The sequence below is a fragment of the Heptranchias perlo genome, chromosome 22 (genome assembly GCF_035084215.1).
Source record: "Heptranchias perlo isolate sHepPer1 chromosome 22, sHepPer1.hap1, whole genome shotgun sequence".
NCBI lineage: Eukaryota > Metazoa > Chordata > Chondrichthyes > Hexanchiformes > Hexanchidae > Heptranchias > Heptranchias perlo.
The window spans coordinates 8,601,740-8,621,883 of NC_090346.1; the positions used below are offsets into that span (position 1 = coordinate 8,601,740).

Genomic DNA, 20,144 nt, shown 5'->3' on the forward strand with positions numbered 1-20,144 from the left:
TCTCCTACCAACCAAAAGCATGGGGGAAAGAAACCAGATGATCATTCATCCCATTTGCTGCTTGCAGCGCTTTGCTGTGTGAATCAGCTACCACATTTGCCTATGTGACAACAGTGGCTACATTTCAAAAGTAATTCATTGGTTGTGATGTGCTTTGTTACATCCTGAGGACGTGATAATATGCTATATAAATGCAAGTTATTTCTCTCGTCAAATGTTATTCTATGTGACGAGTGCTATGTAAATGTTAAGTTGTTACTGTTGCTGCTGATCTTACTGAAGAAAATGATTGCACCAGCACATAAATTGCTTAATAGCACATATCAGAATATGTATTTCTTATTTCTCCGTTTGTAAGGAAAGAACACTTCTTGGATGATAGCGGATTCATCAATTGAAAAATTGGCTTTAAACCAATTAGCTCTTGACCTGGGGAAAATTGCAAACCCAAGGAGTCATTCCTAACAGCAGAAATTCATGAGAAATTCATTTCAATGGCAAATGATGGGTTCCGGTTCCAGGTAATTCTGAACTTATTGCCATAGTGTTAAAGCATTTTAAACATAAACATGAATCATAGCTTGATGTTTATCTAAACTTTATTTTCTTTTTTTTAAATAAAGAAAACTAGGATTACCTTGTGGAAGAGTGTGGTCTGATACTTCCTCAGATTGGTTATAAATGTGTAGTGCACCAAGTAAAACTAGAAAGCAGGAGTCAATGGAATGTAACACTTTTCTGCCTTTATGCAGTTTCAATAATTTTTCAACCAGATTCTAAAGGTTTTTTTTTCACGAGTCCAGTGAAAAATTTGGACTTTGCAGCATCCTATGCAAATTTGGTCATTTGTTCTATAATTGACAAGAAAGATTTCTTCCAAAAGATGGTGGACAGATATAGTTCAAAAACAATACAGTTCTTCACTGTTAGTGGCTAGAGATCTACCAGATAGTTAGAAATCTCAACTTGTAGGTAGTAGAGCTTATAATTTGTTGCAAGCAAAATGCAAAAAGGTTTAATCAATGGCCAGCTCATACACAGATTTCTGTGTATGAGCTGGCCATTGATTTGCTTGATAGAAATCTGCCAGGTTTTGTACTATAGCTGAAAATTTGCTGTACATTTGTGTGTTTTGCATAGTACCACATCTAAAAATGTGTCACAGACCTGTCCTTCCACTATCCATTTTGAGATAGACGTTTTCCCATCAAATCCTGGCCGGAATTGCAGCATGGCTGATCGAGGACTGATATTTGAGATCACAAGGTTGGATGGAGCACCTGGGAGTTCTGAAAAACAGATGAGTTGAATACACAATGTCATCCCTTTTCTTTTCCTTTCACCCTAAGCACTGATGAGAAGGCAAGCAGATTATTGCATTAGTGGAAGCAACTGATCTAGAATTCCCGTAGCTTATACACTATAAATTCATCCTCTATCTAGAACACCCAATAACCGAGCCCAAGTTAGGTTCTTATTCATTAATAAATCTCACACAATTGAAAGGGTCAAGTCGTAAGTTAAGATCACTGTGCCAACCACACCCCTGTTACAACAGGATGTCTTACCTGGTGGTACTCCAGAGGAGATGGTAGATAATGTCACAACTCCACTGCCAGCTGTTGTTATGGCTGCCACCTCAATGGTGTAGGTAGTAAGGGAAGCCAGTCCTGTTACCTTGTATTCGCGTGTTACATTTGGCAATATGTGGCTCAAGCGACTTTCATTTCTGTTATACACCTCCCAAGAAACCTGGTAACCTGCACAGCACACAATAACAGATAGGTGTTCAATAGAGATTGATCTTTTTATTTACAAGTATTTTACAAGTAGTTTGGTACTAATTTAGAATGCATGCTCCTTCAGCGAATACTACTTTGCTTTTGTCAGTCTGTGACCTAATATATTTAAAACATCATGCATCAAATGCTTTCTACAGAGAAATGGATCCGACAATAATGAAATGAACAAGTTAACGATGCAGGTTTGAAGGCAGTTCATGTATAGAAAACAATTTAAGAGAATACGGTCCAAATATACTTGTGTTCTATTGAGGTTAAAACACCTTTTTGTTGTTCCACACAGTTTGTCTGAAGGTGCAGTTTTACCTCCTTTAGTTGCTGCTTCTCAGATATAACTACTGCTGGGCCGTCTATACCATTAAAGGGTTAACAGGCCCTTTCATTGGCCTCCTGCAGGCTGCCAACTAAAGGCAAAATGATTCCAGTCTAGAGTTAAAAAGTAAAGGTTTGACTGCTATAGAACACCCAGAAATGCTTTTAAGATTTCTGTACCTGGATAAATTCTGCTTCTGCTTCCAACATTTTTGGGGGAGAAAGAAGTGCACATGCAGAACAGAGATTTGGCACACAGGGGGAAATAAGAATCCCAACACAGATTGTGGCAGACTAAACAAAGCTTTGCAAACTGACTTGCACGGACAGATGAGCATATATCAGAATAAATGTAGCAACTGCACAATTATTTGGTCGAGGGAAATATTGCTGAAAGATATAGGGCAGATTATCCTGTTCTTGCCCCTGGCTGTATTGGATCGCCTGGGCACTTGGCATAGAGGAAAATCAGGCAGGAGGTGGGGGAGGTGGGAATCACGCACCTGTAAGGGATCCCACCTAATTTTCCGTCCATTCATTTAAATGGATGGAAAATCGAATGGGTTCCTTTACTGGCTGTGCTCCTCCCTGTCCAATTTTTCTCTATGTGCTGTGTCCAGGCGTCCAATACACCCAGGCATGGGACAGGAAAATCTGCCGCATAGTGTTTAAAAATGAACTTTAATATTTCTTTAGTAAATTTTGATGAACCATTTTATATGCAACAAAACATGTTTCGATACAATGAGAGTTTCTTTCCTGATTTACCACCCAGCAAGCATAAAGCTAAACTCAAGTTGATTAGTCTGGTAAACAACTTAGAACACAAATGCCATATTTGGCCCTTAGCCCAAACATCTGCTGTTTATGGCAACTGATAAACATCTGAGAAAATTAAGACAGAGGCATTTTTTTTGATTACTGCTGCAGACATAATACAATGCAGCTTGCATACTATAATGAAATAGGTCTGACGATGCATGCTGCTCCCACTAGCTTTGATCTTTTAACAGCCTGTGTTAAATAGCTTCGAGCTGGCAGGAGAAGCAGACACAACATGTGGAGGTAATGGTTTTGAAGTGTGATAACAGAATGTTTAGGTATGTTGTCCAAATGAAAACAGAGGGAGTATTAGTATGCAGTCAATCTTTATATGACTGAAATTCTGAACACCAAATATAGCTAACCCTAAAGTATTGATTTAAATTGCATGTAAATTGGCATTCTTAGAAGTGAAGTGAGGAAAAGTTAAAATGAAAATTAAGCAAACTAACCCATTCTTCATGGCATACATTTACTTTTTTGCCAGCTGGATCTCCTCAATAGAAACATAACTTATTTTTCTGTCATTAGTATGAAACTAAGAACTCTAATAGTAAGTTCACTTATGGTGAATAATGATACCATAATTGTTATGCCCCAATTAACATAACTAAAATCTAAAACCTTCAATTAAATTATTGAAGCTGCATTAGAATACAATAGAATTCATCAGTAACTCATATCCCACAGGGTTTAAATGGCTGAAGCTGGCCAGAAGCCTGAAATTGATGAGGCTCTAGTATAGTAATTTTCATAATGCATATTTTAGATAAATTCAGGTACAGTGAAACAATCCAAATCTGAAACACCTGGCAGCAAAGTTTCATTTCAGATTTCAGGATTAGATTGGCAGGAATTAAACTGATCTTCAGCTGCCTTCATCACAATCCTTGTACTGTACAAACAGTAGAGGTCTTTTTTATTAGTCATTCTCAGGATGTGGGCATTGCTAGCAAGGACAAAACTTAAGGGGAACCAGTGGACGTAGTGTATTTAGACTTCCAGAAGGCATTCGACAAGGTGCCACATAAAAGATTATTGCTCAAGATAAAGAATCACTGGATTGGGGGTAATATTCTGGCATGGGTGGAGGATTGGTTATCTAACAGGAAGCAGAGAGTTGGGATAAATGGTTCATTCTCGGACTGGCAACCAGTGGCCAGTGGTGTTCCGCAGGGGTCGGTGCTGGGTCCCCAACTCTTTACGATCTATATTAACGATTTGGAGAAGGGGACCGAGTGCAACATATCGAAGTTTGCAGATGATACAAAGGTGGGAGGGAAAGTAGAGAGTGAGGAGGACATAAAAAACCTGCATGGGGATATAGACAGGCTGGGTGAGTGGGCGGAGATTTGGCAGATGAAATACAATATTGGAAAATGTGAGGTTATGCACTTTGGCAGGAAAAAACAGAGAGCAAGTTATTTTCTTGATGGCAAGAGACTGGAAAGTACTGCAGTACAAAGGGATCTGGGGGTCCTAGTGCAAGAAAATCAAAAAGTTAGTATGCAGGTGCAGCAGGTGATCAAGAAGGCCAACGGAATGTTGGCTTTTATTGCTAGGGGGATAGAATATAAAAACAGGGAGGTATTGGTGAGACCGTACCTGGAATACTGCATACAGTTTTGGTGTCCATACTTAAGAAAAGACATACTTGCTCTCGAGGCAGTAAAAAGAAGGTTCACTCGGTTAATCCCGGGGATGAGGGGGCGGACATACGAGGAGAGGTTGAAAAGATTGGGACTCTACTCATTGGAGTTCAGAAGAATGAGAGGCGATCTTATTGAAACATATAAGATTGTGAAGGGGCTTGATCGGGTGGATGCGGTAAGGATGTTCCCAAGGATGGGTGAAACTAGAACTAGGGGGCATAATCTTAGAATAAGGGGCTGCTCCTTCAAAACTGAGATGAGGGGAAACTTCTTCACTCAGAGGGTGGTAGGTCTGTGGAATTTGCTGCCCCAGGAAGCTGTGGAAGCTACATCGTTGAATAAATTCAAAGCAGAAATAGACAGTTTCTTAGAAGTGAAGGGAATTAGGGGTTACGGGGAGCGGGCAGGAAAGTGGACATGAATTTAGATTTGAGGTTAGGATCAGATCAGCCATGATCTTATTAAATGGCGGAGCAGGCTCGAAGGGCCGATTGGCCTACTCCAGCTCCTATTTCTTATGTTCTTATGTTCTTATTGCCCATCCCTAGTTGCCCTTGAGAAGGTGGTGGTGGTGAGCTGCCGTCTTGAACCGCAGCAATCCATGTGGTGAAGGTGCTTCCAGAGTGGTGCTTACAAATTAGTATTTGCAGCACAGAGAGGGGTGAATTTTCACCTTTACCATCGGGTGGGGTGTAAATCGGACAAGGTGTAAATCAGGCGGTCGATCCGCTACTGGAAAATTCACCCCAGAGAACTAATTGGAATATTAGTGTGGATATTTGTGCATGCAGTACACGGCCCGCCTGATTTTCTGTACATTAATATTAACAGATAGGTGGGCTGCTAATCTTTATGCCCAATATTCTACTTCGTTACATAGAATTACTTAGAAATTACAAACGGAAACAGGCTATTCAACCCAACCAGTCCACATTGTTGTTTATCCTCCACAGGATCCTAATCCCAAATAATTGCTCAATTCCCATATCCCTTTATTCCCTCTTCCTTCAACCACTTATCTAACCTATTCTTAAATGTTGACATGGCCTCTGCTTCTATCACTAACTCCTGTAGTACATTCCTCAGCCTCACACTCCTGTGTAAATGTAAGGAATCTTACAACACCAAGTTATAGTCCAACAGTTTTATTTGAAAATCACAAGCTTTCGGAGGCTTTCTCCTTCGTCAGGTGTGTGTGGGATTCCTTGAAATTTATCGCATATATAGACAGAGAACAAAAAAAAGTTATCTGTTTTTAATACAACTGGTCATTCTCTCTCTTCCTCCTCCTTTCGGATGCCTCTGTGTAAAGGAGTTTCACATGTTCTTTGTCCTAAATATCATTTAATCTTATATGTATGTCCCCTTGTTCCAGGCCCCATAATCATTAGAAACAATCTGTTTTGACATCCCATCCCGTCTTAATTTTAAATACCTCTATCAAATGAGCCCTCAATCTCTTCTGTTCTAAAAAAACCATTTTAGTGCTTCTGGTAAACAAATCTCGATAACAGGGGCATCATAAAATTTAACCTATGGTGACTATAATCCGTGAGATTGTGTAATAATGCATAATTTCCACCAATATGTTCCTCCACTCCATTTGCAAACAGATGATGATTTATACTTTCCACTGAAGTTTGATGATGCAAATTCAGTGGAGAAGAAGGTTGGAGGAAAAAAGTTGCCCCATGCCTGCAACTGTATGTGTAGCCAGAAACTTCTGAAATAGTCTAGCTCCATCTGTGCTGTGCACAGTTATGTCATGTTGTTTACAAAATTTATGTTCACAGAATTCTGTGAACTGTGTTGGAGATCTGTGTGTGCTGTGTACTCGTTCTGCAGTTAAGTGATGTTCACACAACGAGTGCACAGCACACACAGATCTCCAACACAGTTTTTCTTAATGTGCAAAACAGTACTTTTTCCCAGTATCACAGCTATTTGTAATTTTTATCTGACTGTTGTCTTGGCCAGTTCATCTTACGCTGAAAGGATCAGCTCAATGTCGCCTTTGTTTACTGTGCTACACAATCGAGCTGGCCACTTTCCACCTAAGCAAAGGCTCAGCAATAACAATTGGCTACCATTAGGCTGCAAGCAACCATCCTTGGTGTCTGCTTTTTAAATTGTTAAATCACACATCAGGCACCAGGGGGTAAATTTTAATCCCCAAGAACGGGTGGGAGGTTAAAATAATGGGTTTTTGGAGCGGAACCACAACCCAGCTCCAACTCACCCGTTTCTGGGTTTAACTCAGGCAGGTTTGTCTGCGTGTGGAGAGCAGACACCAGGAAGTCCCGCCCCCACTTAAAGCCGGCAGGCTGATACTTAATAGGTCAATGTACCTCATTGAGATACTTGAGGTACTTAACATTTTGTGTATTGGAAAAATAAAATGAATTTAACCGTACCTGTTCGGGTTTCCTATCCCTTCCGAATCGTGTCAGGTGAAAGCAGGCGGGGAGGGCCGAATCCACGAGGTGAGTGCCTTTATTACACTGCTTGTGGGCCCAGAGGAGCAAGAGTGTTTCATCCAGGCCCAACAAGCTCACCTGGCCGACAGGAACCCCGCGGTCGGCCGACACCCCCTCCCCCATGCTAGAACCCTCCCCGATGCTGGGCTCCCCCCACCCCCAATCTCCCTTGGTGGCTGGACCCTCGATATCCGTTGCTGGCTGGACACCCCCCCCACCAATGTCATCCAGAACCCCACCTCCGATTTTTTGCAGTGCTGACGATCTCTCTCTCTCTCTCTCACGCCCCCTCTCTGATTCACAGCTCCTTTCACTGCTGACAGGCAGCCGGCCTGTCAATCTGGCTGCCTGGCACATGGGAAACCCGGAAGCTGAAATACTTACCTTCAATTGAGTTGCCATCACAGATTGCGATGCACAAAATTCGCTTCTGGGTTCCCCACGCGAATATCTGTGGACGTGTGAGGTACGTGGCTCAGAGTAAAAATCATGCCCCAGATTTCTGAGTGTTGGCATTTGGAGTTTTGATATTTCACTAAGCTTCTGAGTTATCCAATTAGCCAGGTAAATACCTAGCAATTGTTTCACCAATGGTCCCAGAGCTAAAGCTGCAGCACAAATCCACTGTATCTGACATGCAGCTAATAGTTAAGAAATTCTATCCATTGATAAAAATAATAAAATACCTAGGGAGGGACAAGATCAATGGTTTGGTACCTTGAGTCTGCCTCCAGGTCTCTGTGGGAGGAAAAGGAGAAAGAGGGAACCCAAAATAGAAAGAGGCAAAAAGTGAGAGGAAAAAAACAGAAATAGAGAAAGAAAAAGAATCAGAGCAAAATAAAGCCAGAGAGAGGAAGAGAAGGGAGCAAAAAGAAAGACAGAGAGAGACAGAGCAAAATAGAAAGAAAAAGAGAGGAAGAGTGAGTGAGAAAGGGGAGAGAGAAAAAACAATAAAAGAAAGAGAAAATCAAAGAAAAATAGAGAATGAAGAGAGGGCAAGAGAAAAAGTGAAAGAGGGAGAGAGAATGAGAAAAAAAGAGAAAGAAAGTGAGAAAAGGAGAGAAAGTTACAGAAGGTTTGGCAGGAAAGCAGGACGAACTGCTTTTTCTTTTTGACTTTGAGCAATACCACTGGACACGAATTTGTAAAAAAAATATGTTTTCCTAGTGCTATTTGTTGTGTGAAGATGCTGAAAGTTTTTCAGGCAGAAGCCAATTTCTATGCTTATGCTTGCTGACCTCTGCTGTTTGCTCATGAATTCCTGCCAATCAGATGTTCAGAGCTTTGAATTTCCGCAGGGGTTGTCCTGCTCTCCTGCCGTAACTTGTAAAGAATCCTTTAAGGAAATAATTTCACTCTTCTCCAATTCCACCCACCCCCTACTGGCTCCCATGCTTTTTAAATTACACTAACTAGTAACTCTCAATTACATTTAAGTAATCCACCAAATTCTTCAGCCTTTAGTATTAAAATGTTATTAAATTAAAGAGCTTTGTAACTGGATGATTAATTGTTAACCTGCTGAGTTGTTAGATCCTGTTCGGCCTAAATTGGTATTTGCTTTTAATCTCAAGTGTATCAGTTGGCAATGACGTTGTGCTTTCTATAGATGTATGCAAGTCAGCAATACTGCCTTGATTTGTTTTTTTTGTAGGAATGATAACAGTCTGAACTTGGCAAATCAATTTTCTTTTCTCACTGCTTTACTATTACTTTCCTGTGAACTAGCTGTCTGAATGCCACACGACATTCTCAGATTTGCGCAGTCCCTTTATGTCTGCATAGGAACACTGCAATATTTACAAGCTGGCCTCCTCTCCATGACTGGAAGATATAAAAAGCCCTCTCAATAAGAAGACACCATGGAGCTATCCATTAGGATTATTTTTTCACAAGAGTACTAAAACCATTCTTATGCTTACTCCTCAACTCTAAAAGCATACTTTAAAAAGGTAGTGACTACTGATTTATACGTATTTTTATGTGAAGCATTTATCCCTCCTCCTGGAGTACTCTCATGAAAAGACCAAAAGATATGAATGGTTACTAAATCATCAATTAAATGGCTATACAGCACGTTTCATCCTCTCCACCCCCGTATAGGTGTTGCACTGGCTACTGCTCGATAACATAGTATAGCATCTAATAAGTTCTCAATTATGTTACCAACATTTTGCTGAATTACTAAAATGCTTGTGACTTGAGGGTTAATTGCTGACCTGCTGCATTATCAGATCTTGATTTTCATAAATTAGTATTTGCTTTCAATCCACTATACTGAAATTGGTATGGACAGGAGTGAGTTAAGATGAAATGGGCAGTTTTTTTGTGGCACCAAGGATGGACCTCATTGAGGTATTTTGATGAGTTGACATTTAAAGGAGCAAACTGCATGAATGCCCAACTCAAGAACACTTACAATTTAATGCTAGCAGAATCCAGCTTTTCAAGTAAATTTGCCCCCCTTTATGCATTCTATTTCTTTCTCTTTTAAATTCCACCCGCCGCACTCAAGACATGGCCAATCGAGTGGGCAAAACAACTCGTTCTTTGGCCTCTACCAATACCTCTCTTCAGTCAGCTGCTCAGAACAGCTTGTGATGATTCTCCCTCCTCTTATTCCTCCTTGGTAAAGAGAGAATTTTGCATATTGAGAATCTTGAATGCAAATACAAATCCTACAAGTTCTTGGCACAGTGCACTGAAATCAAGGGTTACGGTGGATCCCGTTAAATGGAGTCACTGTGTTAACAATAATAACTTACTTATATAGCGTCTTTAATGTAGAAAAACACCCAAGGCACTTCACAAAGGCATGAGGAAAAATGGGTGCAGAGCCAAAGGAGGGCCATGAAGAAGGAGAGGGAAGTGGAGAGGGGGAGAAGTTTGGGGAGGAAGTTGTAGACAAATAGCCTAAGTGGCTGAATGCACAGCTGTTAATGATGGGATGAAGGGAGGAGTCTAACAGGAGACTGAGGTTACACAGACTGGTTCAGCCTGAGCCATTAGCCAGAGAGTGAGGTGAGGAGGGTATGGACCTTGTGGAAGGGGCCAAAGCGATGGCTTTGATCTACCCAATGTTTAGCTGGAGGAAGTTACGGTTCATCTAAGGCTGGATGTTGTGCAATGAGTCTGACAGCATAAAGACAGTGGTGAGGTAAAGCTGGATGGCATCGGCGCACTTGAGAAAGCAGTAAGGATGTGGAAAGAAAGAACAATGAACCTGTATTTGTACAGCGCCTTTCACAACCACGGGACATCCTAAGGTGCTTCACATACAACAATGTTCTTTTGAAGTATAGTCACTGTAATGTAGGAGAAGGTGCTGGAGGAGTTGGGGAAGAGGCCATGGTGTGACTTGGTGATAAAGGCCACACTACCATTGCGGCGGTTTGGGCAGGGTAGGTAGTGGAAAGTATAATCAGGTGGGGAGACTTCGGTAAGGGCAAGGTGTCACCACTGGTGTCCCAAGTTTCGCTACCAGCCAGGATGCTAATGCGATCATCCACAATAAGGTCACAGATGGCAAGGATCTAGTTCGTAAGTGAGCGGACATTCTGGAGGACAATTCAGAGAGAAGCATTGATAGTTGATCCACTGGCTGAATCCATGGGGCGGTGGTGGGTGGGAAGAGCAGGGTGGAAAGGAGGTTAGCTCCCAACGAGTACACTGGGTGGAAAAGTTAATGAGAGTGGAGGATGGGGCAGTTGGGGTCACTGCTCTTGAAGAGGTAGAAAAGCATGCCATAATGGACCTGTCAGAGAATGCTGAGAGAGGAACAGAGGGTAACTGTGGGCTTGTTCAAGGGAAGTTCAAGCCTTTGAGTATAGAAAGTGAAAATAATGAACCTGTCAGTTTTCTTCATCGACTCAAGGAAAGCTCCGTTATCAGTTATCACTGGTGAGAACTGACTGAACTCATTGCAACTGAGCTTAGCAACTTCAAGTATCAAGGACACAGACTGGTACTTGAATCTACAACCTGTAGATTATAAAGTGATTGCAATAACTAATACATTAATCAGGGTCGCATGCTTAAATATTCATTTTCAAGCAATTCTGAATGAGTTCAAGAAACAGATCAAGGCCAATGAAAAAAATCACTTGACCTTTAAATCAAGACTAAGAAAAAACAAAGGAAAAACAGTACATTGCTTAACAATTGAATCAAGAGCACTAGATAAGCCATATTGCGAATGATCAAGTAGTGACTGATGAACTGCTTTAAGCACATACATGCACACTATACAAATAAACAGTGCTTGCACAGTCATGGACTTAGAGATTTGGACATAATTCCATCAACTGGAAAATCTATTGAAGATTGCACAGCAGCTGCATTAGGCTACCTCATCCAGTTACTGGGAGGATTTGTTTACTCACAGTATATTTCTGACAGGCCAATGAGTTTTGCAATGATGTTAGTGATCGAGTCTGATAGATACCTAGCCACATCACGCCACAAAACACTTGAATACCCAGCCTTATTAAACCTTCAAGCACTTGTCATTGCCAACATAGTAACATAGTAGATGTGCCAAATATATGCAGTTCCTGATTGTTAAAAAGCAAGGGAGAACTTTTTATTCAAAGTACTCTCCCTTTCTAGACAAGAAAATTATATTCTTGCCAGATTTTTGTTTTACTTGTTTTAAAAAAATCACATCAACTTTGTTTCCATCATAGAGACCCTCGAGCTATATCTGTATTTATGACATTTATCTCTTACCTTTTTTTAAAGACAAGAATACAAAGGAAGGCAACATGAAATGGATTGGAAGTAGGGATGTGAAATTTATCTGGAGTGGGAAAGTGGTTGTGGATCTTGGTAGAATTACTGCAGGTGTTGGGCTTTGGGAAATGGTTCTGGGGTATGGCAGTACTATGGTGGGGTGAGGGGAACCAGCAGTTCATAGCACTAGGGGGGGGGTAGAATGTGGCGTTTAATTTACTAGCCGATTCAGGGAGTCTGCCAGAAGTGGGGATGGTTATTACAGCATTTGATGTTAGTAGGGAGTCTTGGGGTATGACAGCACTGTGAGGGAAGGTCTGAGAACTTGGGGGGGAAGGGATGGAACTTTAACAGGTGGCAAAGTCACAGAAAGTGGTCTCACTGTGGAGGGTGCTGTGGTGTGGGATGCTGAGGGATTCCTAAAGTGCTGTGGTGTGGGGTTGTTTGGCAGTATGGCTACACTGGAGGAGGTCTCATGGTCTGGAAACACTGTGGGGTGTTCTGGGATCTGGGGACAGTGAAGAGAAAGGGACCCTTGGTTCTGGGAGCATTGGTAGTTCCAGCAACAGTCGGGGGGAGGAGAGATTAGGAGTATGGCAGCATTGTGGTGCAAGAGGTACCAGTGTCTTTGAGCATTCGGGAGGCACAACGGTCTATCAGTACTAGGCATGGAAGGTCCAGGATGTGACTGTACTGAAGTGGGGGGGGGGGGGGGGGCGGGGCGGGCGGTGAGCTGCAAGGTCTGCAGCATTCGGGATGGATTTAGGGAGTGTCAGGGCTGAAAGGGAAGGTTTCTGGGGCCTACATAAACTGGGAGGGAAGTGTCCTGGCATATGGTAGTACTCGAAGGATGACATCTTGGTCTCAGAGCATTTAGTGGGAGATTGTTAGGTCTGGCAATACGAGGGAATGGGATGCCATGATCCAGGAGCACATGGGAGGGACTCCAGGGTCTGGTAGCATAGAGGAGGCTGAAGGCTTGGCAGCACCGAAGTGGATCCTGGAATCTGGGAGCACTGGAGGGCTGGGATGTGGCATCATCTGTAAGGGGTGGAGACTGTGCATGTCAGCGGTGAAGGGGAAGAGTGCTCAGAAGAATCTTGATTGGTCCACTCCTGTGCCATGTTCCTGGATTGTCAGCCTGGTTCCTGGTCTGAAGCCAGTTTTATGTGCAAAACATGCTTTAACACTGCAGTTGCTGACTGTTTACTTATTCTATAATTAACAGATCTATAATACTTACTATCAGATAAAATGATAGATAGATATAGGTAAAAAGGAAAATTACTTTGAATGACCTGCACTTTCCTTCCTTTCAGTAAAAGATGAATTTGAACATTATTTTTCCTACCTGTGAGGATCCCATTTTTTTCCTGCGGTTCTTGCCAGCTGACTTTCAAAGAGGTATCAAGGATTTCAGTAAAACTCAAGTGCCCCACAGCTCCCGGTCCTTGTAGAAATTTAAAATGAGACAGTTAGAGACAGTGGCTGACTTGCTGTGTAGGCAGTGGATAAATCACGAGGAACAGCAGGTTATTGAAAAAAGAGCACTGCTGAACATCAGATCATATAATCCACAAATTCAAGGGGTTATGTATTCCCATGATCACAAGGTGGTTTCCAATAAAACAATGCTTATGCATCACTTATCCTGTTTATACTTTCAATGCAACGAGTAAGCACTTTCAGTACCGACTGCGGGGAGAAATAAAACGACCGCTGAAACCGCAGCATGTGTGGCACAATACATTCCATCTACTTTATTTTCCTTGCATCATACAAGTGCTAGATTAAATCACACAGTACGTTGTCAAGAATGATTTCTGCTTGTGTGTATACATATATATATAAATATTGAACTAAGGTTTGTGTTGCTGGAACTAGGTATCAGGTAGCCTGTAGTGTAGGGTTATCAGAGCTCCGTTCACAACAGAATGACTGTGGGTTAATGATCCTGGAGTGCCTGTCACAAAGCTTTCTGCTGTATTTTAATCTTTTTTAAAAAACTTTTCTTTAATAACCAGTTTGATTTAAATCAAATTATCCTATATGGGTGCTTGGTGAAAGTAATTTGCCTAGGAACTCGCTGCAGTTTTCAATTTATTTTTGCCCTCCTATTTCCCTCACATGCAAGATAAATCTTTTTGAACATATCCACTTCGACCGTCAGTTAAAGCCCACGATATTTCAGAAATGGAGGGCAGTGCCAATGGTAAATGGACGTAAATCAAGGAAGTGGACAAGAAAACAAAGCTTTGAGCTACATTATTATATAAAAAAAATCAAAAGGATAAATCATCATTTGAAAAAATAATCAGTGAAAAGTGTAACAGGTATGATCATAGAGACGGTGAGTTCAGGAACAAGGAGTACAAATCCCTGCTGTGCGTCCCAAGCGGAAAAAAAGGCCTGAAGTAATGTACTGAAAAAAGGAAAATACATGACTGAAATTCATAAGGTGCAAATGAAAGCAAAGGCAAAGGAACAGATCGCTCTGACTGCATGGATTTCCTCTTCAGAATTCTGTTGCAGAAACAAAGTGCGCACTAACAGCTGGAAGCAGAAATTATTACATTCATTTACAAAAATTACAAAGCTGCAGCTTTATGCTTATCAAGTTTTACATGCTCAAATGCTTGTCTTATCTGTCTGAACTATTAATTGTCTTCTTTTAATTTTTAATTTTTCACAATTAATTGAATAGCAGAGTTCAAATATGGGCCTCCTGTCATAATGCCAACTTGGGGCTGCCATGTGTACAGCCCTAGGTGGCACAGTGACAAGAAGCAGTTTTGGAACTCTAATTAGAAGAAATAATAGAGTTTCCTTGATAAGTGTCTTTACCCTCTATACTAATGTGCCAGGTCTGATTCCCAATCTGATGTTACAAACACAGGAATTTTGTCATGTTAGGTTTTAAAGCTGTGGTAATCCAGATCTAAGAGGGATTGTATACATTTTCTTAAATTTGAAATGACAGTTGAGATGATTTGTCTGCCTTAGGACCATTTAACCTTTTGCTCTAAATGTGAATACGATTGTCTATTTTGGATTATGTGAACTGGGTAAGGGATGTTAGCAATTTTTTGGCGACAGACACTTAAATGTTAAGCCAGCTAAGTTTCCAGATAACTTGTACTCATTTCCCCATTGGCATTCCATGGAGTCCTCATAATATTGTCGTCTAGCCATAAGCTGCTTTCATTCTGTACCTAGCAGGATGCCAGGGCTGCTGGTTGACAACCCCACAGTAAACTTGCCATATTTGGTATGGGCGATTGCCGTGAAGATCCAACAAGAAAAGTGCTCCCAGTGGCCAGCTTCAGCAAACCTGGCAAGTTTACCCGAGGTAGCTGCCAGCTGTGTGAGATATCAATGTTGACAACAGCAGTCTTGGTACCCTACTAAACGCATTATAAAGGCAGCTTTAGGGAAATACTGAGAACCTGCATTATTGTCATTTGTCAGAATGGTGTTGCTTTGATCTTCAAAAGGAATGATTATTAAGATTATAGAAATGTGATAACATAAGTGTTACTGGACTTCCGAAGGACTTTCAGTATAATGAACACCAAGAATGTACATTTCACGGAAAACCCCTTACCTCAGGAATACAGCAAGATACTGTGATATTGTGAAAAACTGTTCAATTTCAAAATAGCTGCTGTAAAAGGGTTGGTGAGAGATATGAAGGGACTGCCTGTATTCGTGACTTTATTTTAAACCACTATCTGTAATATATAGCACAGCCCTGAAAATCCATTCAACTGCTCCGCCAGTGTTAGTGCCAGGGAGCATTCACCAGGATCCTTCGCTCCTGACCCCAGCAAAGTACCCTGGGTCATTCGTACATCTTGGGTGCCTGCCAGAAGAGGGAGGGTGGAAAACGTGGCTGCACAAAGTGTTGAGGCCACCAGTCCAAAAATGTTTCCTGGCGGTCCCACCACAGCCCTTGTAAAGAGGGCTGAATAAACAAAGGAGGTTCCTGGACCCCAAGGTGGGCTGCACATCCGCACGGCCGAGAGTTGGCACGTCTCATCGAGCCTAGCAATCTGGCTGTTCGGGATAATCCAACAACGACAACAACTTGCATTTATATAGCGCCTTTAACGTAGTAAAACGTCCCAAGGTGCCTCACATGAGCGATTATCAAACAAAATTTGACACCGAGCCACATAAGGAGATATTAGAGCGGGTGGTCACAGAGGTAGCTTTTAAGGAGCATCTTAAAGGAGGAGAGAGAAGCAGAGAGGAGAAGAGGTTTAGGGAGGGAATTCCAGAGCTTAGGGCCTAGACAGCTGAAGGCACGGCTGCCAATGGTGGAGCGATGAAAATCAGAGATGTGCAAGAGGCCAGAAATGGAGGAGCGCAGAGATCTCGGAGCGCTGTAAGGCTGGAGGAGGTTACAGAGATAGGGAGGGGCGAGGCCATGGAGGGATTTGAAAACAAGGATGAGAATTTTAAAATCGAGGCGTTCCCGGACCAGGAGCCAATGTAGGTCAGCGAGCACAGGGGTGATGGGTGAACAGGACTTGGTGTGAGTTAGGATTTAGGCAGCAGAGTTTTGGATGAGCTCAAGTTTACATTCTGGGAATACCCCCCCCCCCCTCCCCGACCTGCCTTCCTCTGATGGCAGGGGTGATGTTCAAGACAGACAGACGCCCTCGAAAACTACCAGTGAAGGCCTTAGGCTGCACTCCCGATGGACTTATACCACAAAGTGTCACCAGGGATGTGAATTTTAGGCTCGATGTCTAAAATTTTTTGCTTCTGTGCATTTGCTATAAAGAAATTTGATTAGAGTTTTACAAAACTGACTTAGTTTGTAATATTTTCTGCCGAACTATAGACTGAAGATATAGAGGAATCCTAAATAAATCCCAGTATGCAAATGACCATAATCAGAGTTAATTGTTAGGGCTGGGCTATGCTATCTTTGCAAGACAGGAAGCAAAAGAGCAGATTGCAGAGAGCAGACATGACTTACTTACAGAAACTGAAGCAGACTCTTTGAATGATAAAATGGTATGTAAAAAATTAGAATTGTAACAAATGAGTTTGCTAATTTCAGCCAGGGCATCATTTGAGTGCTACAATAGGACTCAGTGCTCCTGGACAAAGGATGAAGAAACGGGGGGGGGGGGGGGGGGGGGGTGCGGGTAAAGAAAAAAAAATCAAGCAGGGTTCACATTCCTGATTGCTATCGATTAAATCTCTGCTGGAAAATACACGCAGAAGGTGTCAGATGAGAACTGGATCAGGCTGAGGTGAGACCTCACCCTCATGGTCACACTCACTATCTAGGTAAGCACATGAAGAATTGCTACTTTTGCAAACATTACAATACACTTGCGTACATTAAAAATGTGACTACATTTCAAAGGAACTTTATTGGCTGTGAAACATTTTGGGATGTCTTGAGGACGCGAAAGGTGCTATATAACTGCAAGTTCTTTCTTAAATAAATCCTGCAATGAATGCATGGCCGATGAAGCCTCACTATTTCAGGGGACTTTCATAAGACAAGTAATGAGAATTCTCGAATAGTTGTCAAACTTGATCATCTGTGACTGACAATTGTAAGCATTCTGTTGTCATGCTTTGTCAACGTTTGTGTGCAAATCTTGAGGAAAGGCTACAGGAGGAGGATGTGATGCAATTCCTGGGAACTCACTCAGTTAATGTTGTAGTGGTGGAGTTGTGGGAGGGCCTGGCACCCACAGATGGCTTGTGCTGATTAAGTTGGTTAAAGATCAGCAATGGTTTCTCTTTTTTGAGGCTCAGACTTTGATGACTCTTACATGAGCCTAGCAGGAAGGAACAAGTGGACAGCAGGAAACTCATTAAATTTCTCATTCTTCTTATTTGATAGAAGCTGGAAGTAAGAAAGATGCTGCAGAGACAGAGAAGGAACCAATGCCAGAACCTTCAACATCTGGCACTGCCTTAAGAAATTGGTCCACTCCATCATGAACCTCATTACTTGCACTCAACAGCACATATAGGTTGATTCAGTTACACTTCAATTACACATGGCTTAAATTTTCTGCATTGGGTCTGCATTGGTCTCTTAGAAGGAGCAGAGAATTATTCCTGCTCACTTTCTGAGAAGAAAGGGGAGCCACCCTGGGAAGATTAAGTTATTGAACAAAGGTGACTATAAATCAACTCGCTTCATTAGACATCTCAATGTGGCTTCAAACTGGCTCCAACACAGCTGCAAATCCTTTTCAGGCATCACAGTGAATGTGGCTCGGTACCTGATTAATATGATTACAGTTTCAGGCAACCGTTCTCCAGTACTCACTATCTTCGTGGGTCTGAATGAGCTTCGGGGGACTCTTGGGACCATCTCCAGGTGTTGTAAAACACAACACGGACGTGTAGTATTTTGTGAACTTGTTGAGGCCTGTAAGGAGTCCTTCGTGACGTGTTCCATGGAAATCAGGGGTGATGGCCACCACTGCAACTGCATTTGGTGAGTCCACAGTCCAAGTAAGCAGCTGATGAGAAAAGGTTAGAAGCATTATGAATAGGGAAGTTTTGTAAAAATACATGAAAATAAATGAACAATTTCAAAACGGAACATTTATTTTTCTTTTATTCCCTCCAATTTTCTCCCCTCTTTTCCTAAAGGTGTGACATATGCTGAAATATGGTTCTACACGTGCTGGTGGCTCTCCAGTACTCATGTGGCCACTTCATATGCAAGTCTTGAGTATCAACAGAGTATTCAACTGCCAATCTCAGTCTTTCCTTCATCCTACATCATAGAATCATAGAAGGTTATGGCACAGAAGGAGGCCATTCGGCCCATCGTGGCCGTGCCGGCCGAAAAAGAGCTATCCAGCTTAATCCCACTTTCCAGCACTTGGTCCGTGGCCCTGTAGGTTACGGCACTTCAAGTGCACATCCAAGTACTTTGTAAATGAGTTGAGGGTTTCTGCCTCTACCATCCTTTCAGGCAATGAGTTCCAGACTCCCACCACCCTCTGGGTGAAAAATATTCTCCTCAGCTCCCCTCTAATCCTTCTACCAATTACTTTAAATCTATGCCCCCTGGTCACTAACCCCTCTGCTAAACGAAATAGGTCCTCCCTATCCACTCTATCTAGTCCAGTCATAATTTTAAATACCTCAATTAAATTTCCCCTCAGCCTCTTTTGTTCCAAAGAAAACAACCCCAGCCTATCCAATCTTTTCTCATAGCTAAAATTCTCCAGGCCTGGCAATATCTCATAAATCTCCTCTCTACCGTCTCTAGTTCAATCACATCTTTCCTGTAATGTGGTGACCAGAACTGTACACAGTACTCAAGCTGTGTCCTCACCAATGTTTAATACAGTTCTGGCATAACGTCCCTGCTCTTATATTCTATGCCTCGGCTAATAAAGGAAAGTATCCCGTATGCCTTTTTAACCACCTTAATCTACCTGTCCTGCTATCTTCAGGGATCTGTAGACATACACTCCAAGGCTCTTTGTTCCTCTACACCTCTCAGTATATTCCCATTTATTGTGTACTCCCTTGCCTTGTTTGCCCTCCCCAAATGCATTACCTCACACTTCTCTGGATTGAATTCTATTTACCATTTTTCTGCCCACGTGACCAGTTCATTGATAGCTTCCTGCAGCCTACAGCTTTCCTCCTCACTATTAACCACACGGCCAATTTTTGTATCATCTGCAAATTTCTTGATCATGCCCCCCACATTCAAGTCCAAATCATTAATATATACACAAAAAGAAAGGGACCAAGAACTGAGCCTTGTTGGATCCCACTGGAAACAGCCTTCCAGTCACAAAAACACCCATCAACCATTACCCTTTGCTTCCTGCCACTGAGCCAATCTTGGATCCAACTAGCCACCTTCCCTTGGATCCCATGGGCTTTTACTTTTTTGTCTGCCATGTGGGATCTTGACAAAAGCCTTTCTAAAATCCATGTACGCTACATCAAACGTTTAACCTTCATCGACCCTCCTTGGTGCCTCCTCAAAAAATTCAATCAAGTTAGTCAGGCATGACCTTCCCTTAACAAATCCATGCTGACTGTCCTTTCTAAATGACGATTTATGCTGTCCCTCAGAATCGATTTCAATAATTTGCCCACTACCGAGGTTAGACTGACCGGGCTATAATTACTCAGTCTATCTCTTTCTCCCTTTTTAAACAATGGTGCAACGTTAGCAGTCCTCCAATCCTCTGGCACCACCCCTGTAGCCAGGGAGGATTGGAAAATGATGGTTAGAGCCTCCGTTATTTCCTCCCTTGCTTCTCTTAGCAGCCTGGGATACATTTCATCTGGGCCTGGCGATTTATCTACTTTCAAAGATGCTAATCCCCTTA

General features: G+C 42.1%; 1 protein-coding gene across 1 annotated transcript in view; it reads right to left on the reverse strand.

Annotated features, from left to right (window-relative positions):
- sdk1a (sidekick cell adhesion molecule 1a) overlaps positions 1–20,144 on the reverse strand; it is a 682,245-nt gene that overhangs the window by 115,608 nt on the left and 546,493 nt on the right. The window contains exons 19-22 of the mRNA XM_068002895.1: positions 18,104–18,299; positions 13,148–13,246; positions 1,569–1,760; positions 1,168–1,289 (exon numbers count right to left, since the gene is read on the reverse strand). Of these exons, the coding sequence (XP_067858996.1) occupies positions 1,168–1,289; positions 1,569–1,760; positions 13,148–13,246; positions 18,104–18,299 (609 nt within the window). The remainder of the gene's footprint in view (positions 1–1,167; positions 1,290–1,568; positions 1,761–13,147; positions 13,247–18,103; positions 18,300–20,144) is intronic.